Source organism: Lolium perenne, chromosome 3 (genome assembly GCF_019359855.2).
Source record: "Lolium perenne isolate Kyuss_39 chromosome 3, Kyuss_2.0, whole genome shotgun sequence".
In the NCBI taxonomy this organism is placed as follows: Eukaryota; Viridiplantae; Streptophyta; class Magnoliopsida; order Poales; family Poaceae; genus Lolium; species Lolium perenne.
This window is the reverse complement of record NC_067246.2, coordinates 39970568-39997133: the sequence shown is the minus strand read 5'-3', so window position 1 is coordinate 39997133 and position 26566 is coordinate 39970568. Positions and strand designations below refer to the sequence as shown.

The 26566-nt window shown below is 50.7% G+C and overlaps 1 protein-coding gene and 1 long non-coding RNA gene across 2 annotated transcripts; one reads left to right on the top strand and one right to left on the bottom strand.

The window, feature by feature from the left end:
* Nucleotides 1-19182: 19182 nt before the first annotated feature.
* On the bottom strand, nt 19183-20182 carry LOC127338034 (uncharacterized). The gene is made up of 4 exons (XR_007874166.2): nt 20020-20182; nt 19822-19932; nt 19664-19733; nt 19183-19583 (listed from the first exon to the last, which is right to left on the bottom strand). It is a non-coding gene; the product is annotated as an uncharacterized lncRNA (long non-coding RNA).
* A 3261-nt stretch (nt 20183-23443) lies between these two features.
* Nucleotides 23444-24032, top strand: LOC127339047 (momilactone A synthase-like). The gene is made up of 2 exons (XM_071827152.1): nt 23444-23695; nt 23736-24032. The coding sequence occupies exons 1-2, from the start codon at nt 23444-23446 to the stop codon at nt 24030-24032; spliced, it is 549 nt and encodes a 182-aa protein (XP_071683253.1).
* Nucleotides 24033-26566: the final 2534 nt, after the last annotated feature.

The following is a 26566-nucleotide window of genomic DNA, read 5'->3' as shown; positions in this document are numbered from 1 at the left end:
GTCCGAAACCATCAGTAGCAACGAGTGATGCCTAAAGTAGAAAACCAGGCCACCGCCGGTAGCAAAAATCCGCCCTTCGCCGGTAGCAACATCAGAGGAATAAGGTAGAAAAACCGGCCTCCCCTAGTAGCAATTCCCGAGGCCTAAAGGCAGCAAACTTCCGAAGACGCACGGGGCCGACGCTTGGAGGTGCTTTTAGCACCAGCAACACCTTTGCTCGAAGCGTCGAAGTAGAGGTGGTTCCCGTGGGGATGGAGATGAGACGCCCTCCATCGGTAGTAAAAAGCCGCCCTCCGTCGGCAGATACATCGAAGGCCTAAGGTAGCAAAACATGGGCGGAGCCCCGCCTTACTGCCGATGCGCGTCTCAACGGCTGGCGTCGGAGAGAGGAGAGAGGGGAGGAGATGCAGGGCGAACCTCGCGACGCCGGTAGCCTACCAAACGACGCGGCGGTAGCCACGACAGCACCTCGCAGCGGCAGCCATGGCTGCACCTCGCGGCGGCGCGGGGACTCCGATACGGGAACCAGTAGTTGGCGGCGGCGACCGAGTCGCGCACGAGAGACCCATGTAGTGTATCGGCGATGGGATCTGGTGCCGGAGCCCATGTACGCGGCGGGGAAATCTGGGAGAGATCGACCGGCGGCCGGTCATATCGAGAGGAAAATATCAGTGGTCAAGAGAAAAAGAAGGGAGAAGATAAGGAAAACATGGTAGGGCCTGCCCACGTGGTCTTCCTTCCGTGCCCACGCAAGGGACACGCGTCGCTCGCGCAAGGCGGAGGCTGCTAGTCGAGCGAGCCCCCGGGGGCGTTGAATCATTTTCCAACAAACAAATCAACAAAGGGTCACCCCGCTAGTTTGTTAGTTAATTAGAAAATAAATGGAAGAATTTTAAAACAAATCTTGAACTTGTAGTCTTTAGCTAAATCAAACCCTAAACTTGGAATCTCGGTAATTGGCACTCTAAACTTTCATATCTCGGTCTATTTTCAATCCTACACTCGGTCTGTAATTTTTATTTTAGATAAGATAAGAAGTACCTCTCACTGACAGACCTGACCCACATGTCATGCCTTTCTTCCACCTCTGGCATCACTCTCTCCCCCACCACTTGCATAATCGGTTGGTTCTGTGACCAGGGCAACACGACGGGCAGAGACCATGGAGCGCGTGCATCTTCATGTGGTTGGAGGTTGGGGATCCATGTAGCGTGTGCATCCTCATGTGGTTGGAGGTTGGGGATCCATGTAGCGCGTGCTAGAGGTATGTTGCTCCGGCGACGCCTCTAGAGGTGTGGGTTCCCAGCGGCACTATTTGGAGGTTGGGAAACCTCATGCGCGACTCCCGCACACCCTGCCTCCATCGCGGACCAACTCACGCTCCCTCCGATGACTTGCAAGTGGGGTTGTGCGCTGGATGGGGGAGGAGCAGGGGAGGATGGAGTATGACCGTAGGAGCTAGCGCAATCGCCGGTGTAGGATCAGGGACGACAGTTACTAGAAATAGAAATCATGCAACCATCATGTCGAGGGGATAATCCCCGGTAGGCTAAGCGGGGCTCAGGTTAGCCGGCATAAGATGAATATGTTGGGTTAAACCGAGATTAAGTTGTGGTACGACATAACCATCACCGGAATCTAGGGGAACCCGGGGTTCACCCGTCCGAAATATCAACAGGAGATAGGGAACTCCGGCTTAATGGAACCCGGGGACAAGTCTGGCATAAGAATGCTGGATGCGGCTTACTGGGATCCGGGATACCTGAGGTATGCCGGAATTATGGTCCGGAGCCAGGCTAACGGTCCTTTGTAGGTCAAAGATCCGGTCGTCCGGTACGAGACCAAGATGGCGTACGCAGGAACAGCTTTAAATGAGGCTCTGAGGCCAAAGCACGACGCTGACGATTAAACGCCCGTAGGCCGACTAAGGAGGGTCACCAGACAACCGATGCAGAGGACAACGTAAGCAGCTGAGCCAAAGGAGATTTATAAAGTAGGCTTACGTAGGAGCATATTCCTTGTGGGTTCCTTCCCTTGTAAGCCTCCTCTCCCCTATATAAGGAGAGGATGGGCTCCCTGGGCATGGGATCGATCAAGTAGTTGCAGGGGAGCACGAGGAGGGATACTACCTTGAAATGTTGTCAAGGTGTTTTTAAAGTCCCAAAGAATTTATGGACTTATTTTATCATTAAAAATATGGTGGGTTATTTTAGTTCCTGTTTTCTGCTATTTTTTGTTTCAGAAATTCTACACGGAAAATATTCTCGGAATTGGACCAAACGAAGACAGAAGTCAATATTTTACCGAGACGGACCCAGAGAGCTAGAGAAGGGCCAGAGGGGGTCCAAGGGCCCCCCACACCATAGGGGGGCGCGGGCCCACCCCTGGCCGCGCCACCAGGTGGGGAGGGCACCCTGGGGCCCCTCGGAGGCCGCCCTTCCGCCTATATATTCTCCCAGATGCGAAAACCCTAAAGGCATCGGTCTTCCTCCACGAAAAGTTACATACCCGCCGCCATCGCGAAGCCAAGTTCGGGGGACAGAAGTCTCTGTTCCGGCACGCCGCCGGGACGGGGAAGTGCCCCCGGAATCCATCTCCATCGACTCCATCACCATCTTCATCGCCGTTGCTGTCTCCCATGATGAGGAGGGAGTAGTTCTCCCCCCCCCCCCCCCGGCTGAGGGCTCTACCGGTAGCTATGTGGTTCATCTCTCTTTCCCATGGTGTGATCTTTATGTGATCATGAGCTTTGTAATCTAGTTAAATATGTAGATGTTACTCTTGTCTATTATGCACTCTAGAGGTTACTTTAATATGAACTCCGGAGTCACTCTCCACGGTGTGATGGTGACAGTGTGCGCATCGTGTGTGATTCCTTTATGACGTTGTGGAGCTTGTTTACTCCGGCTTGAGGTGTGCTTTTGCAGCCCTACACAATGAATGGTGTTTGTTATCCAACAAGAGAGTGTTTGAGAGTAGCATTTATTTATTCAATTATGTGATCATTGTTGAGAGTGTCCACTAGTGAAAGTATGATCCCTAGGCATTGTTTCTAAGCATTGAAACACCGTTTCCAACAAGTTCTGCTACATGTTCGCTTGCTGCCATTTTTATTTCAGATTGCAATTACTACTTATAATCATCCATATTACTTGTATTTCACTATCTCTTCGCCGAACTAGTGCACCTATACATCTGACAAGTGTATTAGGTGTGTTGGGGATACAAGAGACTTCTTGTATCTTAATTGCAGGGTTGCTTGAGAGGGATATCTTTGACCTCTACCTCCCTGAGTTCGATAAACCTTGGGTGATTCACTTAAGGGAAACTTGCTGTTGCTGTACAAACCTCTGCTCTTGGAGGCCCAACACTGTCTACAAGAATAGAAGCACACGTAGACATCACTCATCTGGCAAATCTTGTGGGACCGCCATTGGAGTGGGGAAATCCGCCGGGCGATGAACGTCCGGACTAAATCATCCGAAGAAGGAAGGCCGGAATCGTGCATCTCGCAGATAAGCTGGTAAATGTTGTTGGTCTCAGCGTGACTGTTCCCCGGATTATAAGTCCAGTTGTGCTTTTCCGGGGTGCCCTTGACATAGGGAGGGAGATTGATAAAATCCTCACTGATGGCATTATTCACATAGAAGAAAGTTTTTTGCCACTTCCGGCATGAGTCTAAGCCGTTGACCCAGATAAACTTTGTGCTCCGGCGCGGTGTGACCATAGCTGCACCACAGGTTACCATCGGCTTCTATGGTGGTGGTATGGATGGATCCTGGACGGATTGGGTCCGGAGGTTGTGAAGCCGCACCCATAACTCGATATTGGGCCACAGCCCGAGATAACCCTTGGTGAAAGTGACAAAGGAGGAGAGGACGGTGAAAGAATTAGCCGGGAGGTGGTGAGGTTGAAGCCGAAATTTGTCTAGAAAGGCACGGAAAAAGTCGCTGACCGAAAGTCCTAATCTACGTGCAAAATGTGCAAGAAATACTACGACTTCGCCGGGCTTAGGGATTGGTTCTACTTCGCCCTTCGGAAGCCTATAGGAGACTTGGGTCGGAATACGCTTGGTTCTATACAACCACTCAATTTCTACCGGCCGCATGTTGGAGCACTCCTAGCCCACGTGTCTGGGCCGGGTGCTAGGCTCGAGCGCGGGATCGCCCGCCCCTTCGTTCCCATCTGCCCCTACGGGCTCCTACGATAGATGGACCGCGGTGAGGATGGGTTTGTCTGAACTCATGGGGGTGATGGACTCAGGAAGCGGCTTGGAAGACACGCGACCTATACTGTGCGAACTAGGAAAGAGGATCTGCAAAAACGAAAGAAGTCGCAGCGCAAAGGTGAGATTCTGGCAGATAAAGCGATCATAAACATCAAGAACTCGAAGTGAGAACAATGGCGGAGGAGGACCAAATAGGGAGAAAAGCGGGAGGGTCCAAATGGCACATACCGTGGTTCAAGCGGGCAGCTGAGGAGGAAATCGGTGGTGGCGTCGCACCCTCCGTAGGCACCACGGCAGGAAGAACGGTGGCAATGCCCGCGGCCGTGATTCTCCTTGCAGTATCCACCGGCGATGAAGGTGAATCGCTTGAGGAAGACGAAGATGAAAGGGGGAGAAGTGCGGTAAGAGCCAAGAAAACTGACCGCCGGGGCTATTAATACGCCCTGGGGAGATCGTGCATCGGGGATCCTCTACGGCCAGGAGAACGACAACCGCACCCATCGTGTGCAGTTAACTTATATACACGGCCACACCAAGGATCCCATGAATCCAGTGCGCCGCATTTAAGGCACACGTTTATCAGTAAAAAAACCATATGATTATGGTGGCAGCAGTGATTTGACTAGACAAGGGTCTATCGGTCTGTGAATAGTGACCGCTGCCACTGACAGTGGTGAATTCCAACATATTCCCTGACAGGTGGTGCAGGTAATGTCGGACGATGTCGGCGATTTTTACTAGAGTAACGCTCGGTTAATCTGGGAAAGTCTTATGCCGGCAAGGGAAGTACAGGAATTCGAGATACGGTGAGATGGTCAATCTGGTGGGAAAGTTCATCTCGGACAGGAACCTGTCGTAGCTCAACGGCTAATGCCGCTGGACCACACCAGGTTCGGGGACTAATGTCGGGGGATAATCCCCGGTAGGCTAAGCGGGGCTCGGGTTAGCCGGCATAAGATGAATATGTTGGGTTAAACAGAGATTAAGCTGTGGTACGACATAACCATCACCAGAATATAGGGGAACCCAGGGTTCACCCATCCGGAATATCAACAGGAGATAGGGATCTCCGGCTTAATGGAACCTGGAGACAAGTCCGGCATAAGAATGCTGTATGCGGCTTATTGGGATCCGGGATACCTGAGGTATGCCGGAATTATGGTCCGGAGCCAGGCTAACGGTCCTTTGTAGGTCAAAGGTCCGGTCGTTCGGTACGAGACCAAGATGGCGTACGCAGGAACAACTTTAAACGAAGCTCTGAGGCCAAAGCACGACGCTGACGATTAAACGTCCGTAGGCCGACCAAGGAGGGTCACCAGACAACCGATGCATAGGACAACGTAAGCAGCTGAGCCAAAGGAGCTTCATAAAGTAGGCTTACGTAGAAGCATATTCCTTGTGGGTTCCTTCCCTTGTAAGCCTCCTCTATAGGAGAGGAGGGGCTCCCTGGGCAGGGGATCAATCAAGTAATTGCAGGGGGCACGAGGCGGGATTAAGCCGTACATCGTCAACCTCTGGCCTTAGGCCAAGTTCTTGGTCTGTAGTTCTCTGGTTCGAGATTTAATACATATTGTGTGTTGGGCCTATTCCTTGTGTTCGTGTGTTTTCTACTCGCATCTTCCCCTCCTCTGGATCCCCTTGCGTACATTTGGTCCCAAAATAAGCCTACCCATGGCATCTGTTATTTACCATGACGACACATCAATGTTTTTTTGCAGGAGAACACGTGGACACAATGGCGGTCATGGTGGAGCTTAGTGCAAGCCAGGGGCAGGAAATTTTATGTCCCTTTGCCCCCCAAATGCTCATGTTTTGCCATTTGCCCCACCCCCCTCCCCCCTGAATTTCTAGCAAGCTCCGCCACTCCGCGGACACAAAGTTACATCCCCGAAAATATACTACACCCTTTGTCCATAAAAGGTTGTCTCGGATACTATTACACAAATCTAAGACACACTTTTATAGACAGAGGTTAGTATTTGTTATTCTAATTAAGGATGTAAAAAAATAAATAGCAGAAGCCGATGTAGAAAAAAATAAAGAAATAACATCCAGATCTAAGGAAGCATACTATTGTTACATCGCCGACAACTTTCCCCGGCCACCAGCCAAAGGAGTCCTTGATTAGTGGCGGAGAAACGCCTAGGCGAATCCCAGAAGTGGAGAAACAAATGCCTAGATCTGGACTAGGATATAAGAGGGGGTCAGAGGATGCTCGGGATATTCCATCACTGATCATCTCGGTAGCAGTATTTGTCACCGTCGCCGCACTTGACGACATGGTTAAGGTGCTTGTCGGACTCGGCCTGAGGATGCCTGGCGGCGGCACCGCTAGCGGCACACCATGAGGGCATCTCCAACGGTGAGCGATCGCTTTGGGTCCGCCGTGATCGAAAATGCATTTGGGCCTGCTTTAGTCGGGCGACGCAAAGTGACCGGTCCGTCCGCATCGACGCATACCTGACCCAAATATGTGCCAGGTTTGCGGCTCCGCGGATGCTGCGCGGTCGCGCCAAGTGTCCGCTGAAACTTACGTAGGACCCACGCGTCAGTGGCAAGCAAGCTGATAACATTCCCGTCAGTGGTCATTCCCCGCGCGAAAAATCAAAGAAGACCGGCGCGAGCAGTCGAGAAGCGATGGATGTCCTCGCCGCCGCATCCACCACCATGGATTCTGAGGTAACCCTCGCACCCGCCGCCGCCCCAGACTCCCACATAGCCACGACCATAGCCACTATGGAGGCCGCAACTCCGCTGGAAGGAAAGAGGGGCGCCACCGGCGGCCGACACGCTAAGGTGAAGGCGACAAAGAAGGTGTCGTCCAAGGAGGAGAAATGTGTCGAGGCCGGCGCAAGAATCTGAAGGAGAGGAATGCAGTGGCCGCCGCCCTGGAGGCCAGCCAGCAGGCATGGCAGAAGCAGCTGAAAGCCGGCGCCGGGCAAGTAAGCCTCCATCCGAGCTTAGCGGAGGCCTACATGCTCGTCAAGCGAGAGGGGATCTCCGGCGTCGCTCCTACGGCCGTCAGTGAGCTCGGTAAGTTTCCAGCTGCGTCCTGGAACTTCCGCTCCCGTGCAGGTCCACGCGGCGTCGCGGTTTGCCTCCGGCGTGGCACCGGTGCAGTTCAACGGGGCGCCGATTCCCGACCTCAACAGGACACCAAGGAGCGATGACTCCTGCCGGGCGTGACACACAAGACGCGTCAGGTGTCGGAGGAGAGCATGCCAGAGCCCCGCAGGCTGTTTGACAAAATGGCAGCATCTGCCCCGACGATGAACGACCCGATACGTAAAGCTCTCTCTGTGTGTGCGACTGTCATGTGTCATGCGTCTGACGTCCGGTGATTCGTAGGCCTATTAGAAGGACCGGCATACGAAAGACATCCGGGCCATGATCTTCGGCGGCGGCTTCGTTGGCGACGCTGGGGCTGGGACAGAGCCGCATGATGAGTGGGCACCGACGCAAGATACCGAGGACATCGAAGGTGCACGACTGTTCTCCACCCAGCCCACACAACCAACAGCCATGTGCGTCGACGACCATGAGGACGCGCCAATAGGGCATGTCCTCACCATGGACAATGCTAGCAAGAAGAAGGGGAGAGCCACATGACACTAGGATTTATTGACGACGAGGACACGTGTTTGTGCGACGCGTGGCTGGCGACAAGCCATGACTGTATCAATGTCGCCTAGCAAAAGGGCAAGGTGTACTGGGCCAAGGTGATGCAGGAGTACAATGAGAAAAAGCTTCACGACCCTTACGAGATGAAGAGCGATCACACGGAAGAGTCCATCAGAAAAAGATGGAACTACATCAAACAAGAGACAAAGCATGTTCTGCTCCGCCGTCGAACATATTGTCAACAACCCCATCGGCGGTGTTGGTGTGATTTCAGTGGTATCCCCGGCCTTGGAGAGGTTCAGGGTAGTGCATAAGAAGGGCTACCATATGGTCCATTGCTGGGAGAAGCTGAAGGACGCGCAAAAGTGGAAGACAATCTTTGCGGCCTACGATGAAGTTGTGAAAAATGGGACAACGATTAACGTCGATGGTGAAGATGACGATCATGGCCGTCATGCCCTTCCACCTTGTCCCCGAGGCCATAAGGCTACCAAGGCCGATCAAGTCCGGGAGGCACATGCCATTGCGTTCACTCAGAGCTTGGAGAAGATGATGGCCGAGAATCATGCCGCAATGGCTCCTAGGGACGAGAAGAAGCGTTTGGAGAAAGAGGCCGCAGCTTGCATCTACCTCAACCTCACGAAAGAGGTCATTGAGGTCCAAAGGATGGACATCGAGGCCAAAAAGGCAGACGCCGAGGCCAAATTGCGTGCAGACGAGGCCATAAGGATAGACGCCGAGGCCAGGAGGATGGACGCTGACGCAAAGACCCGTGCAGAGGATACAAGGATCATGCTAGCCGACTTAAGCAGCATCGACGACGACACCAGGCCTGGTTCATGAAGAGACGTGCCGAAATCCGCGCGCGAGACGCCTGATCACCTGCGCCAATATCTAGCACCATGGCCTCCTTTTGGACTTCATATGCTGTTCATGCCTTGTTGTGCCCCTTTTGGACTCCACTTTGCGCCGTACCATGTGGGAAGCGTGATAAACTTATTTCAGACCTCAATTTGACGTAATTTGAGGCTACAATTTCGTGCAAATTTGAGACAACAACCTCTTTTCTGAATTTTTTGAAACCAAACTGGCCCGAGCCGGAAATGCGTCGGCCCGCTGGAGCCACCCCGACGCAAACGGATGCACGAACATTTTCGCGTCCGTGGGCCGACGCAAACGAACGATTGTGGATATTTTGACCGTCCAAAATGTGTCGGCCCGTTGGAGATGCCATGAATCCCCACCCGGCAATCAACTGTGTTGTGCTCACCACATGGCGAAGTAGGAGGAGAAGCTGTGGTCGTCTTGTGACCAAGGAGTGACTCTTGTGGCAGGGGTCGTTGTAAGGGTATACTCTACCCTAGCCTATATTTTGGTTAACAATGATACCATAGCTAAAGTGTGGACTAATGTCATTGTTACCTACTAATGTGTACACAGGTTTTAGCCCATCACTGGTGTTGGAAGGTGATCGGAGACACCCCATTTGTTGAAGAAAAGATGTACCTGTGTTTCTACTTATTTCTCTCTTGTTATATTTGAGTCAATAGCAAACACCGCACTATTAAGAGGGACCGTTTTGATGAGCTTGATGGGGTTGTTTCTACATCCATACATACACATCGCTACCACATATATTTCACACCAAAAACTGTTGAGAGGTATAGTTATTTCAAGAAAATGACTTGTGAGCAAAGTCAAGACATCCATCATAAAACTCGGCTCGTCATGCCGGCGCACGTCATGGCGGGGGAAAGCCACCGCCCTACCCAACTCAATCACCTTCCCCTCCCGGAGAAACTGCGAATCGACGACGACTTCCACATCATCGAGAAGGAGAATCCACTCCAAGGTATGATGCGCTATACTGATCTCGTCGAGAAAAGGATAATTCCGACGATCGCCGCCAGTGGGACGGATAGCATAGGAAACACGCCATCTTGTGACGAGAGACGAGGATGCCATCTCCTGTTGTTGTATTCGACCTTCACCAGCAAAAAATGGTGGCTTAAGAGTGTTGGGCCCGAGAAAATAAAGTAGATACATTTTGAAAATAAGATATTTATGTTTCACAACAACAATCGTGGAGCTGAGAGCATCTCCACTCGCCCTCCACAAAGACCCCCAGTAGCCGGATGGGGGTGCCGGCGCAAAAAAAAACGTGCCTAGCCGGTGCCCCTAACATGGGTATGCCATATCGGGTCCTGAACATTGTTGTCCCTAGTACAAAGCCTAGGAAGGAATAGAAGAAAGCCCATGAGGAAATCTAGAGGAAACCGAAGATATCATATTAGGAAAGTTAAGCCCATATCGGGTGAACCGACGTTTAATGTAACTCGACCTCGAGGTAGATTCTGGGACCTAGCCCATATAAGGGCTAGGAGGAACCACCGAGAGGAGACATAGTCAACGAGAGACAACACCCTGTAACTCTAAATCCAGATAATACAATCTTGGAGAGAGCCTTTGATCATACTTTTCATTGGTTGCCTAGTTTGGCCGACCGGTCTGTTGTTTCTCTAGCGTTCTCCTTCCTAGAAACTCAAGTCCCTCATCATGGGCATCGACAAGGTTTACCCTTCATCATTGGCGCCATCTGTGGGAAGATTGGACGCTGGAAGCACGAAATCGACGACCTCTTCTTCAAGCAACAACTCAACTAGATCGGGTGACCAGGTGTGTTTCGGATCGGTAAATTTTCGTCCATACCCACCCGCCCTTCTCCCGGATTTTGGCAAATTTAGCCGAGGGAGGGATCTGACGATCGGGAGTTCCGATTTCAACATCGGAACTCAAGGAAGTTTTCTCCGGTCGGAACCGATCTATTCGGCATCACCAGAAGCGTCATCAACGTCATCCATCGGGAGCCCGGGCGGTAAACGCTCAAACGTAATGGCAAGGAGCAACGTCGGTGCTACGTCAAGCCTTGTGTTGTATAGGATAGTGACAAAATAAAATCATTGTAATATGTTACACCGGTATTAGTGTTGTCACATATACAAATATATTTCAATCTCAATTAGGCTAACTAGTCAGTAACCCGTGCAACGGCACTTTGGACGGGCTAGAATTTGGACAACTTTGATAACATTTGTTGTTGGATTAATGGGAAAATTTAAAGTGACTTTAGAGCTAAACCATTAGTTTATCTTTTTTATAGCAAAGAATTATAATAATATGAATCGAAATTTCAGTAACTAAATCATGACTTACTGGTAAATCCTAAGCAAATACTTACATGGTAGTATAATTTATATATACACATGAGGAAATAGCTAATTTTGTGTTTACATGATGATATATTATTTTATTTATGCCATACCATGAAGTAAATATCGATTCGTTCTTCCAACAGATAAAACCAAAACTTGAATAGCTCCAACTTTAACTTTGTCCCATATGCTCTTCTTACATATTAGCACTTCCTTCGGTCCTTTTTAATTGACTCGAATTTAGTACAAAGATGTACTAAATCTGAGTTAATTAAAAGAGATCGGAGGGAGTAGATAGTAATTACTATTTAAATATTGGGCTACAACATGTTATCTCTTCAAGTGTAAAGAAAAACATGAAATGTATCAAGTACATATATTGCACACATAGGAATCAACAATGCCAACAAACAATAGGGATGTCGCAAAAGTATATTCATATATATGATTTACAATCACCTTTTGTTATTGTTAATATTTTCATAACATGGATCAAATAGTAGGTCCATACTAAGCATAAGTTTGCATTTGCATGCATACCGCTTGCCTACTTTCACATTTTAAAATAAATATGATATTCACTTATGGCAGCAGGCATGTGTTGCATGTCTAATATGGGCTTGCTTATATTTTTTTTGAATATGAACTTACATGTACGTACTATTAATTATAATAGAAAATATCCATAATACCTATCATGTTCAGCAAATGAGCCCATGAAGAAAAACTTAACTATCAACCATCGTTATCTTGACCTCTTTAACTCATTCACTTATTGTTATGTTTATTGATCTTTATTACCTATCTATGCATCGTTGCAATGGTTCTACAGATTGTTGTTATTCACATATTAGGAAACAAATGTAATATTTTGGTGGATAGAATGCCAAAATTTTAGCTTGGTCCTTAGAATTTAATCTTGCAGAAAACCGCTACTACTCAAGGAAAACTGAATTTCGGACATGTGCTCGGGAACAGAAAATATTCAGCAACACAATACAAACATATGAGAAGTATTATGTTACCTGAAATGAGGTTGCCAAGTGATATTGTTCCGGGTTATCTTGAATTCGTACATATTTTTGAGGTACATGAAATTCAACAATTCCAAATGCATGGTAAGTAGAATATGTCTGATAAAACTATTTGATTTGAACATGAGCTCAGTTTCTGTCTGCTCAGTCAGTGGTTTTCACAAAAAAGAAATGGGACAGGTGAAAGTACCTTGTGACGTTTTCACCATCATCCCCGTTTTTTTATCATTTTTTTTTTGGAGCAACCGGCAGGAGCACTGCCTTTTCATTAAGCAAGAGGGAACAAAACGATCCAGACTGTACAAAGAGAGGGCATTTTTTTATCATTCTCAGAGCAGCATCTTCATATTATCCATAGTTCTTGAGCATCTTCGATTATCTTGAAGTCTTGATCCTGGGAACTGCGTGCTTATTCTATCCAAAGCTTTTCAATTGACTATTTCATTTTTAATCGGGCAAGATTCCCTATTTTAAGCAGATGCAACAAAATCTAACACGGATTGGCCATATGCACTTCTCGGTAGAGTATGTGAACAATTCAAGCAATAGTATCTAAGATAGTGGTTTCAGTTTTTCCTTTGTTCTGAGACCAACTGCAAACTCTCTTCAAATTATGAAAGTAAGATATAGGAGTATATTTAATTCATTGCATGAGATTCTGGTTTTTTTTTCTACATAATTTGTTCCTCGAGATGTTTCAGTCTGTACATACCCGGTATATATTATTCAGTGTAAATGCATTTTTCCTAGGAGGCCGTATAAGTAAAATTTCTCCTAAGCTAGTGCCAGAAATTACTAATGGGTGTAAGACAATGTGTTGGGAACTGCTCGACACCCCTAGCTGGGGTTCGGCTCTCAATATATATAGACGTACACGTTGTGTACAAATACAAGTTACAAGGTGTACAAATACAACTACAGAGGCTACGTATGTACACAGTCTAACACCCTCCCTCAATCTCAACTGTGGCCTGAAGTACAAAGCAAGTTGAGATTGCGCCTACAACCTACAAACTGTGGCTGTGGAAGAGGCTTCGTGAAGATGTCAGCAAGTTGATCTTTAGACGAGATGAACTTGATACAGAGTAGCTTCTGTGCAACGCGTTCCCTGACAAAATGATAATCTACCTCAATATGTTTGGTGCGAGCATGAAACACCGGGTTAGATGAAAGATATGTAGCACCAATGTTGTCACACCAAAGAACCGGAGGCCGAGCCTGAGGGATGCCCAATTCTCTCACTAAGGACTGTACCCAAATAATCTCAGCTGTAGCATTCGCGACTGCCTTGTACTCAGCTTCAGTGCTGCTGCGAGATACCGTAGCTTGCTTGCGAGCATTCCAGGCGATCAAGTTAGAGCCAAAGAACACTGCATATCCCCCCGTGGATCGCCTGTCATCAGGATTCCCAGCCCAGTCTGCATCCGAGAAAGCCGAGAGGCAACAAGACTGCACAGGCTGAAGAAGCAAACCATAGGAGGCAGTAAGACGAATATAGCGCAGAATACGCTTCACGGCAGACCAATGAGGTGTCCGGGGCGCATGAAGGTACTGGCAGACACGGTTCACAGCAAAAGAGATGTCAGGCCGGGTGATAGTGAGATACTGGAGACCACCCACCAGGCTACGGTACTCAGTGGCATCATCAGGCGAAAGAGGATCTCCATCAAAGGCAGACAACCGATCAGAGGCAGACATAGGAGTGAGAGCATGCTTGCACTGCAACATACCAGCACGCCTTAACAGATCCATAGAATACTTCTGCTGTGTGAGAGTCAACCCAGGAGAAGACCGCGCAACCTCTAAGCCAAGGAAATAATGCAGAGCACCCAAGTCCTTGACAGCAAAATCACCACTGAGATTACTCACAAGACGATCGGCCGCAGCATCAGAGGAACTAATGAGAATAATGTCATCGACATAAACCAACAGGTACATCGTAACCTCAGGACACCGAAGAAGAAACAGGGATGTGTCCGCAGTGGATGCAACAAATCCATGAGCCCGAAGAACAGAGCCAAGACGAGCATGCCATGCTCGAGGAGCCTGCTTCAGTCCATACAGAGCCTTCACAAGACGACAGAGATGCTGAGGACAAGAGGGATCAACAAACCCTGGGGGCTGACGCATATAGACCTCCTCCTCCAATAACCCATGCAGGAAGGCATTCTGCACATCAAGCTGACGAAGAGACCACCCTCGAGTGACAGCCAACGAGAGCAACAAACGGATAGTGGTAGGCTTAACAACTGGGCTGAACGTGTCTTCATAGTCAAGACCATACCTCTGCTTGAAACCCTTCGCAACCAAGCGTGCCTTGTAACGTTCAATAGAACCATTAGCATGCTTTTTCACCTTGAAGACCCACTTGGAATCAATAACATTGACACCAGAAACAGGAGGAACAAGCCGCCAAGTACCATTCTTCTGCAGCGCATCAAACTCCTGTTCCATCGCAGCACGCCAATGAGGAATACCAAGTGCAGCCTGAAAATGTCTGGGCTCAGCAGTCGGATCAGCAACAGCATCAGCAACACAAGCAGCAATCCATGCCACAGTCCCATCAGTGCGCGTCTTGGGACGGAAGACACCTGACTGGCTGCGCGTGCGAGGGCGAGGAGCACCAACAGCAGCAGGCAGATCAGGCAGCGTCGAAGCAGGTGGAGCAGGCTCCGGCGAGGCCGAAGCAGGCAACGCGGAGCTGGGCGTCGCAGCAGGCGACGCGGAGGCAGGCGTCGCCGGTCCAGGAGAAGGCGGCCCACTCGGGGCCGGAGCAGGCGAGGCCGGCTCGGCAGTCGGGCCGGGCGACGCAGGAGCCGGGGAAGCTGGGCTGGGCGAGTGAGGCTGGGGCGCTGGGCCGGGCGTGGCCGCCACGGGCGCAGCACCAGCGGGCGAGCAGACGCGACCCGGCATGCATGCAGCATGCACCGGATCGACGTGCTGGACGTGATCGACGTCCGATGCCTGATCGTTCAGCAGTTCAAGGCGAGCGCCGCGTCCAATACCTGCAGCATGGTTAGGAAGCAACGCAGGGGCATATGCAACATCAACAAATTGATCAGGCAGAGGTATAGTGGATTGCACATGTGAAACAGGAGTGGTGGATTGAGTCGGAAGTGCGGAAAAGGGAAACACATTCTCATCAAAAACGACATCACGAGAGATGTAAACGCGATTAGTGGGAACATGTAGACATTTGTATCCTTTGTGAAGGGAACTATACCCAAGGAAGACACACTTTTTAGACCGAAACTCAAGTTTATGCTTATTATATGGACGGAGATGAGGCCAACACGCACATCCAAACACCTTAAAAAAAGTATAATCTGGAAGTTCGTTGAGCAAGAGTTCAAGGGGGGTTTTCATCTGTAAGAGTCGTGAGGGGAGCCTATTGATCAAAAAACAGGCAGTGGAAAAAGCATCACTCCAAAACCGAAACGGAACGGAGGCATGCGCTAACAAAGTGAGGCCAGTTTCTACAAGATGACGATGCTTACGCTCGGCTGCGCCGTTTTGCTGATGTGTATGTGGGCAGGACACACGGTGAGAAATCCCAAGCTTATTAAAGAACGAGTTGAGGTTGCGGTATTCACCCCCCCAGACGGACTGAACATGAAGTATTTTGTGCTTAAGGAGACGCTCAACATGCGTTTGAAACTGAATGAAAACATCAAACACATCAGATTTGCATTTAAGTAGATAAAGCCAAGTAAACCGACTATAAGCATCAATAAAACTGACATAATAATTGTGACCACTGACAGACGTTTGGGCAGGCCCCCATACATCAGAAAACACAAGCTCAAGAGGCTGTTTCACTACACGACTCGACTCTGAAAACGGAAGCTGATGACTCTTGCCTTGCTGACAGGCATCACAGACGGTGGCAGCTATTTTATTAGACACAACTGGAAGTTCATGGCGATGAAGAACATGCCGAACTATAGGGGCAGCAGGGTGACCAAGACGCGCATGCCAATGCGAAGACGACACGCGAACGCCACTGAACACCTAGGGAGTAGGCGGCGAAGTGAGCACATGGGGCGCATCAAGCGCATATAGGCCGTGGCGGAGTCGGCCTCTAAGCAGCACGTCCCTCGTGTCCCGATCCTTAATGAAAAAATGGAAACGGTGAAATTCAGCAAAGACATTGTTATCACGAGTAAGTTGGGGAATAGACAACAAACTACGTGTGGCAGAGGGAACACGGAGAACATTGAGAAGATGCAATTTTCGAGAATCATGTGCAAGAAGAGAAGCCTGACCAAGATGTGTGATGCGCATACCTGCTCCATTGGCGGTGCGAACCTGATCATGACCACGGTAGGGCTCCTGGACGGACAGCTTGGCAGTTTCACTTGTCAGATGATTGGTGGCTGCCGTGTCGCAGTACCACGCAGGGTCGATAGGATATGAGGGTGTATACCCATGCTCGTCGCCAGACACCGCTGCAGCAGCCTGCTTATCATTGCCCTTGCCGTTGTTGCCAATCCCGAGGAAATCCTGCTTGAAGCGTCGATGACAGCGGGAGGCAATATGCCCCTCAAGACCACACAGCTGACACGCCTGCTGTGCCCCACACGAGGGGCAGCAGGCTCGCGGACGATTGCCCCCCGTGGTGGGAGGCGCAGCAGGGCGCGACCCCGACTGGGGGGCGGACGCCGTCTTGCCACCGGACGGTGGCGCCTTGGTAGTTTTTCCGCGAGTCACAGCGTTGGCGGAGGAGAAGTGCGGAGAGGCATGCTTGGCCTTGACACGCTGTTCGCGACCGAGGAGGCGTGAGTAGAGCTCTCGAGGCTGAAGCGGGGTGTCACGACCATTGACGTTCTCCACGAGGTTGTCATAGTCGTCGTCCAGGCCGTTCAGGACATGAGTGGTGAATTCCTCAGGGCGAAGGGGCTGGCCAATGGAGGCCAACGTGTCGGAGAGGCTGGACATCTTGTTGAAGTAGTCCGTGATGCTGAGGTCGCGGAGCTTGGTCTCACTCAGCTCGGTGCGGATGGCATGAGCCCGGGCCTGAGACTGGGAGGCGAAGCTGGTGTAGAGCGCCGCCCAAGCCTCACGAGATGTAGCGGCAAAAACAACCAGCGACGACACGCTCGGCATGAGCGAGGACTGGATGCCCGAGAGGATAGCCTGATCCTGGGCCACCCAGGCGTGGTACGATGGGTGGTACACAGGCGGGCAAGGCAGCGACCCATCGACATAGCCCTCCAAGTAGCGACTGCGGAGGAGCGGGAGAATCTGAGCACGCCAAGCCAGATAATTGTCCGGCGTGAGCTTCACCGGCACAAGATGCGAAAAGTAGAACGGCGCCGGCGCAGATGCGTGATCAACCGGGGCCGTCGGCGGTGGAGGGTAGAAGCTCATCGGCGGGGCCGTCCCCATAGACGGTGCAGGGGCATGCGTCGAGGGAGGCCCATAGGCGTGCGGAGCGCCGTCGTAAGGCGATGACGGATACCCGCCTTGGGGAGCAGCGGACGGGCCCCCGTAGGCGGACGGAGGCGGGGCGGTGCCGTAGGTCGGTTGAGGCGGAACACCGTAGGACGACAAGGGCGGGGCACCGTATGGTGGCACCGACCAAGCCGAAGGAGAGAGCGGAGGACCGCCGTAGGACGGCGCAGGGGCGCCGTGAGCCGACGCAAGCGGGGCACCGTAGATCGGTGCAGTCGGAGCGCCATAGTAGCCGCCGTAAGGCGGCGGCGCATAAGCACCGTGGGGCGGCGGCGCAGAACCACCGTAGGGTGGCGGTGCGGAGCCACCGTAGGGCGGCGGCGCGGAACCACCAGATGGCGGAGGCGCGGCCGCATCGGTCGAAGCAGTGGGACCACCATCGGAGACCGGCGGCGGCAGATCGCCCTTCCCCGCGACGGCGGCGGCAGGAGCGGACGAGGAGGAGCCGATCGGAGCGGGCTGCGGAGGCGCAGCCCCTGGAGACCGGGCGTGCCACCAGGCGGGAGGCGCAAGAGGCCGTGATGCGAGGAACGGCGAGGAGGGAGCAGAGGCCGGCGGAGGAGCGACGGCGGCGGGATCCCGCGCGGCGACGGCGGAAGTAGGGGCAGCGGAAGACATATCGTGACCTAATCTGATACCATGTAAGACAATGTGTTGGGAACTGCTCGACACCCCTAGCTGGGGTTCGGCTCTCAATATATATAGACGTACACGTTGTGTACAAATACAAGTTACAAGGTGTACAAATACAACTACAGAGGCTACGTATGTACACAGTCTAACAATGGGTAATCACATCGGCTTGTATACCTACCAGGAGAGGGACTTCAGCAGGCAATTAGCTAGACCTACGTGAGTATATGCATCACCATGACTTCACGGATCTGCGTGCATCAGAGAAGTGAAATCATCATCAATCATAGATTCTAATTAATTTATTAAATAGTTGTGGATAGTTACCATGCTCCGTCTGCTTGTGCATGTCCTCAGCGTACAGCAGCATCAAGGCAGAGATGAGAATTGATGTGGTGTGTTGGATTTCCTTGCACATCAAAACCGCGTCGGCAGAGCTGAGAAGATGCACCCGGCTTACACCCGGTCAAAGCGCGGAGAGGCGATAGGAAGGACGTGAGGTGCTGCACCGGCCAGGGCCGGCACTAGTAGAAAAACGGTCATCTATACCGGTTCCAGAGGGCCATTCGTACCGGTTTTGCAACCGGTACAAATTATTCGGCACTAAAGCCCCCCCCCTTTCGTACCGGTTGCTTACGAACCGGTATAAAACGGGCCTCCACGTGGGCCACCAGGAGAGCTCAGGGCTGAGGATCTTTGGTACCGGTTGGTAATACGAACCGGTACCAAAGGTTCCCCCCGCGGCAGGGAATTTTCCCAAATCTCTGCCGCGGCAGAGAATTGGCTTTTTAGGGTTTTGGAGAGGTTTAGGGATATCGGTTTGATTCATATCGCGTCGATGCACCAGAAACGCGTTTGGGTTTAGGTAGTACATGAAGATCAAGATGATGCATAGCAAGTTGGTGCATATAATATAACACACATGTTATTGCATGAGATCGCAAATTAAGTAGCACTATGCATGAAGATCGATCTTCATGCATAGTGGTGCTCTCCGAGGCGTACTCTATATATGTCTATTACATGTAGCATAGTGGTACTCTTCGAGTCAACGATATATGTAACATGTACATCTTCATTCATTGTGGTGCTCTGCGAGTGGTGGTATGACGTCCCGAAGGAAAAATCCCGCCAATTCCTCGCCTATTGCTATGAAGCGGTCATCGATTGAGAGCTTGTTCCGCTTTCTTGCCAACTATAAAAGAATAAGATACAAATGAATACATGAAACAACTATTACTGAAACTCGGCACAACTTATGATAACAAAACAAATTTGTGAAGATTGTTTTTGTACCTCTTTATTTCTCTCATTATTCGTTCTCTCGTTGACAATTCTGCGGATGAACTCGCAAACGAAGAATCCACAGAGATCGGTCCCCGGAGGTTGTTGCGGGCATTTCTTTACAAGAATATAATTCAATCAAACAATAGTCAAGTATGATAATTGAAAGGTGTGTGGACCTAGGTAGTACTACTTACTTTCGCACGCCATCGCAGCTTCGGTGGCCATTCACGGGACGTATCTTCCTTGATGAAAGTTTGCCATACGCTGCTCGACAAAAGAAAATGCATAAAAGAGTCATCAATTAGTTCAAAGCAGGAAATTAACGAAACAAACCGATAAGAATTCAAATTACCTTCTGAGCATTAAAAAACAAGACACGTATAGATCCTTTTCTTTGGTTAGTGAGTCCAAGACTTCAACTTCTCCAATTTCCAAATTGATGACGAGAAGAATAAAGTGAAACCTACGCACGTTTCAATATGTAGTCATTAGTTAAAATTTTGACATACGGTGAGCAAAATATAATGTGTTATAAGACAGTAAGACTCACTCGAAGTTGTAAGGCCAAAGTATTAGCTTTTTGTCACGTTGTCGCTTCAAAAACCTTAGCAAAGTCTGCGGTGTATCCTTGTTATAGAGGGGATCATCTATGGTTTTGACATGCATTGTGTTCGGGTCAATGAACCCAATGTCTGTGATATCGTCCCTTTTGCATTCGAGCATCTTCGATCTGCATAATATAGCGCACAAAAGATTATAATCTGCGAGACAATGAACGACTTCTCAAATTAAATAAATAAATCACTTACAGACAATAGCAACTGATGATTGATTTGTCGAGGGCCCGGAGATTGTATAACTGAAAGAGTTCGGCGAAGTCAACGTTCACACGGTACTCCTGGAAGTAGTGCTCTTCCCTAACTCGCACCATGATAGTCTCGATCCCTTCCTTTGAGGCCTTAAGGTACCACGAATGCAAGTTACGCATACATGTTGGTACCTTCCTGAGATTCTCGACCAAATCTTTCCCTTGAACAAACTGATATGCTCGTTCAGCTAAGGCGTAATCAGTTGCGTCTTGTCGAGAACTTTGAACGGTCTTCCCGTCAAGCACCTTGAGAGGGGCGACCGATTGAACGGGTTGTTGTCCGAGCTGGTAGACACTGTGTATCCCTTTTATCTCCCTGATACCCGATTTAACGGGTTTTGTCGCCTCGATCATCTTGTCATACGACCTTTCAATAGAACGCGCATAGTCAGATGGCGGCGATGGTACAGGGTCATATAGATTGTCAACGGTACGCACAACTTTCTCCCGATCTAGTGTCTTCTCGAAAGGTATCTCTGGCACTTTCGGTGCAAAAAATTTCTTCACCTCGGCCTTAACGGCCTCCGCGTTTTCCTCTGGAGTTTTTTCCCAAGGTAACTTCTCAGGAGGCGGCAGTTGTTTCTCCTTTCTAGCTTTCTTCCTAGGCGGCGTACCGTTCCGCTTAACGGACGCTGTCTTACGCGGAGGATCTCGAGATGGTGGACTCACGCTGGGGTCCCTCTCAGGTAGGTGTGGACTTGGCTGCTCACCAGGACTGCCACCAGGAGGAGTCGATGGCATTTGCTGCTCATGTGTAGGAGTCGGTGGCCTTTGCAAAAGGACGACGTACTTCTTCGGCCATAGGGCGAAACCGTGCTTGACATCGCCCAGTGTCCTCTCATCTTCACCTCTAGGAATATCAAGCTCCACTTTTTCAAACCCCGAAACAACTTCATCCACCCCGACACGAACACAACCAGGTGGAATGGGCATATGATGGTGCATTGCTCCATCTTCACTTGGGTACACATAGCCGACCGCCACCTTAACAGACGCGGTCCTGATTAACATATGTAGCTCGCAATCTGTCTTCTCCGTGACATAATCCACGGGGTAGCTTCCTCCACATCCGTCAAGATGCGAGGAACCGACACTGCTTCTTCGCTGAGATGGGGCAGCATCGGCTTGTGGATCCTGTAGAAACAGCGGCTGATCAGGTGCCCTCTGATTTCTCTCAAGAGCCTCCACCCTAGATAACAACTCCGTTACAATGTCGGCGTCCTTCTTCTTCTTTCGCGAACGGCTTCTATAAGTGTCAGCGCTGTCCGGCCACGCTTCCTTCATGGTGAGACACAGGCGAGCTCGTACCCGTCCAACATGTTCGGGGTTCCCCGTGAGCGAGTGTCAGCTCGTCATTCTCTCGATCGGGAATGTACTCTCCCTTTCTGACCTTTTCAATTGCATCTACAAGCTTCGGTACAATTGCCTCAATTTTTTCCTTCCATTTTCCCTTCGCAACGATCAACCCTGTCTTTGGGTCCAACCCTGCCCCATGAGCGAACAACCAGAACTTGGACCGTTCGGGCCAGTCCCATGTCTGTGGAGTGATTCCATGATCCATCAGTTTATTCTCAAACGCTGTCCACTTCGGAATGGCACTCTTGTAGCCACCGACCCCAAATGATGCGGAATTTTCTTCTTTTCAGCATTTTCGGTATTTTTCTTGGATCGGGTCACAATATTTGACGATTTCTTATACTCCTTAAATGCGGCCCTGTGATCTTTTATCTTCACTAGATTATCATCGAATCTTGGATCTTCATTCTTATATTTGTCCCATAAATTTTTCTTGAAGCTCGAATTGTATGGCCATCTTCTTCCATGTCCATTCCTTGACTTTATTCTTCTGGCCTTCCGTCATGTCTTCCGGTAGGCTGAACTTTGTCAGTAGCGTGTCCCAAAGAAATTTTTTCATCTTGTCGTTGACATAACTAGCACCACTCTCCGGGTTCTTCGGCTTATGCCACTCTTGAATGCTGATCGGTACATGGTCCCTAACAATAACTCCGGATTGACTTGTAAATTTGCGGCAAAACTCCTTGGGCTCCACTGGTTCACCATTATCCTTGAATGCCGTGAGGGCTAACCTGCCCTCGCCCTTTAGCACCCGCGTCGGGCCTCGTTTTGATCTAACAGACTTGCTCGATGATCCAGAAGGCTAAAACAAAAAAATTATTCGTTAATAAGTGCAATACAAATAAATGAATGCATCTAGGGATGAACATATAGACTAATTGATACATAGATATACACCTCGCCAGAGTTTGTGATGGACACTTCGTTGTCTCTTCTAATTTGTTCAGACTCAAGTCCCTCGCCGAAATCATTCAGAAAGTCTTGGAAATCGTTGTCATCTCCATCGTCGGGTTCCGGACCACGGGCACTCTCATAGATCAATTGCTGCACCGCTTCTTCCCCCTCCTCATCTCGGACGAAGGTGCCGTCCTCCATACCTCAATGTCACTGCAAAATTAAGAAAGCAATTGTATTTCATTCATCATGTAATGATCATGTAACAGATTAGAAGAGTGTGCAAGGGTTTCATACATAGCAAAATTAAGTGGGGTGTTCGAATATAGCAAGAAATAGTGGAACACCCTCACATAGCATTTAGTTCTTGTTGCAATTTTAATTTGGCCGAACTAGAGATGATGTCAATGATGCATGGCATGACGATATTTGAAATCCTCATGTTTTTCTGATGCAATAAGATATAAAGTTTGTGCAAAGTGTAGTTTTAAATACTTTGAAAAGTATCCAGATTTCAAATTTTTAGAAACAACAAAAAGAAATAAAAAAGGGTTTTGGTTTAAGCCGATGCGTGAGGGGGCAGGGTTGCATCCAGGCATCCGGAGCAAGCGCGCGCGAACCAGACCTGAACCGCGTATCACTCTACTCCAAAATAATGACACGCCGCTGCGGTCATCGCTGGACGAGCGAGCGATGCATGGTCCATAATAGTAGTATGAGACAAGGAGACCGCGCGCAACATGTGGCCAATTAAGGCCTGCGCCATTGCACTTGATTCAGTCGACATACTCCCGCGCGCTTCACACTTCACCCATCGTTCTCAGGAGGCCAATCAACCGGCGAGATGTTGCGAGCGATGCACATCGTCCTAAGGGGAAAGAGCCGCGCTGGGCCGGCCATGCCACGCGGCTTCGCCGGCAACCGTGGCTACTCCACGGCCCTGAACTCCCAGCGGCTGGCCGGGAAGGTGGCCGTGATCACCGGTGGAGCCAGCGGCATCGGCAAGGCCACGGCCGAGGAGTTCGTCAAAAACGGCGCCAAGGTCGTCCTCGCCGACGTCCAGGACGACCTTGATCACGCCACGGCGGCCAAGCTCGGCGCCGACTCGGCATCCTACACCCGGCTGCGACGTCACCGACGAGGCGCAGGTCGCCGCGGCCGTGGACCTCGCCGTGTCCCGCCACGGCAACCTGGACATCATGTTCAACAACGCCGGCATCCTGGGCTCCCTGGCGCGGCCCCCGCTCGCCTCCCTCGACCTCGCCGACTTCGACACCGTCATGGCCATGATGCCGGCGCCGCCACCGCGCTCTCCGCGCCGCCCTTCTCCATCGCCAACCCTCTGCGTCATTACGTCGAACAGGTGGTGGGCGGCCGCGGTTGAGGGCGTCGCCGCACGCGGCACTGCACGCAGCCGTGTGCGCTCCTCCATTGGTGCGGCGTAGCGGCGGTGGCGAGGTGGAGGAGGCCGCGCTGCGGCGTAGGCGGCGGCGGCGGCGGCGGCCGTTGTGGCAACGCGGCGCCGGAGAAGGGGAGGGAGCGAGGCGACGGGGCCGGGCGGCGCACATACCTGCAGAGGCGCGCGGAGAGGTGCGGGCGGCGGCCGACGGCGAGGCTGCGTCGGCGACGGCGAGGCTGCGACGGCGACGGCGATCGAGAGCGTGCGTCGATGACGGCGACGGCGAGAGCGGCGCGGCGCGGTCGTCTCTGTGCGTGTGAGGGGATTTGGGGAAAAAATTCCGCGCGGCTAAGTCTAATACGGGGAGAAGACCCTTTCGTACCGGTTGGTACCACCAACCGGTACGAAAGACCTTTCTTACCGGTTGGTGATACCAACCGGTACCAAAGGTATTTTTTTTGTTTTCTTGTCGTTTGCGGTTTTCTTTTCTTTTGCTGTTTTCTTTTCGTTTGCTGTTTCTTTGTTCTTTTACTGTTTTCTTGTTGCTTTGCGGTGTCTTTTTCCTTTTATTTTGTGTTTCTTTTCTTTTCTTCTCATTTTCTATTTCTTTTCATTTTCTATTTCTTTTCATTTTCTATTTCTTTTCTTTTCATTTTCGTTCCCCTTTCTTTTGTGTTTCTTTTCTTTTATTTTTCTTTTCTATTTATTTTGTTTTCTGTTTCGTCTGTCTTTTCTTTTATGTTTTTTTCTTTTCTATTTATTTTTTCTATTGCTTTTGTTTTTCTTTTCTATTTCTTTTCTATTTCTTTTCTCTATTCTATTTCTTTTCTTTACTCTCGCCACGACGCCGTCCGCATGAGAAAACTTTCCCGCCCCGACGTCGCGCGGGAAACTTTCCGGCCACGACGCCGCGCGAAAAGAAAGGGCGGGAATGAAATTTTATTACGATTGAACTCGAATTAAAAGTACATAGCTTAACTGAAAATTAAAGATACATGACCAAATTCTCTTTGGGGAGTCATTCGGTCATACTCCTGCCTAGCCACTGTAGTACTCGCCACCGTAGTCGTCGTAGTCGCCGTCATCATCGTCGGCGGCATCGGGGTCGCGGTACTCGAACGTCGGCGGGTGAGCACGCGTGGGCTGGGACCGAGGGTAGCGCAGGCGGGGGCCACGGTAGGCCATGACGCCCTGGAGAGTCCGGCCGCGCCACCACAGCCGACGGCCGGCCTCGTTGAAGTTCGGAGGAGGCGGGCCGCCCTCCTCGTGCACAGCAAGCGCCCTCTCACGCCGATTGATGAAGAAGCTTTCCCAAGTCGGGCTGTAGTCGGGATGCCACCGGGGATTCCTCCGCTGCTCGGCGTGAGCTCGAAGTAGTAGTGGTTCGTGATGGCCATCTCGCGCGCCACACCTAGAGGGACCGGAGGGACCGGTCCGCCTCCGACGCTCAGCAACCCGCCGGGCGGGTCGCGGTAGCCCGGCGGGCAGGGGTAGTTCGAGCCGCAAAGCGCCGCCGCCACCCGCGGGGTTAGAGATGCGATGGAAGCCATGGGAGAGAATCATGAGGTTTGCGAGATATGAGTCTAGATGTGATATGTAAATGGTGGCCAAGCCTACATATATATAGTGAAAAAATGGCGGGAAGACAGAGGCGGGAACCGGTGGAAAGCGCGGGAAGAAAATAGGCGGGAAGACAGATCGAGGCAAACCTTTAGTACCGGTTGGTGGGTGCAACCGGTACTAAAGCTGTCGGCGGGATAAGGACGCCCTGCTCGATGAGATAAAGTATGTAGCGCACGACGCCCTGTCGGTGGGATAAGGACGCGTGGGTAACCTTTAGTACCGGTTGGTGGGTGCAACCGGTACTAAAGCTGTCGGCAGGATAAGGACGCGTGGGTAACCTTTAGTACCGGTTGGTGGGTGCAACCGGTACTAAAGCTGTCGGCAGGATAAGGACGCCCTGCTCGATGAGATAAAGTATGTAGCGCACGACGCTACGTCGGTGGGATAAGGACGCGTGGGTAACCTTTAGTACCGGTTCGTGTCTACAACCGGTACTAAAGGCTGTCGGCGAGATAAGGACGCTCTGCCTATAAAAGGAGCATCGATACACCATGGGAAGCAGCTCAACAAGCCAACATGGATGGAGAGTTTCATCACCATGGATGGAGGAAAGGGTTGGGAAATCTCCCGTGGCGGAACTTGTCGAAGATGCCCTTGGTGCACACGCCCTATGGCATCTTCGGAAGTTCCGCCTCGGAAAAATTTCCCTGCAAGCCCGTGGAAGACTCCATCTCCTCTAACAAATGTTGGGGAAAGGGTTGGGAAATCTCCCGTGGCGGAACTTGTCGAAGATGCCCTTGGTGCACACGCCCTATGGCATCTTCGGAAGTTCCGCCTCGGAATTTTTTCCTGCAAGCCCGTGGAAGACTCCATCTCCTCTAACAATGTTGCGGAAAGGGTTGGGAAATCTCCGTGGCGGAACTTCTCGAATATGCCCTTGGTGCACATGCCCTATATATGGCATATTCGGAAGTTCCGCCTCGGAATTTTTTCCTGCAAGCCCGTGGAAGACTCCAT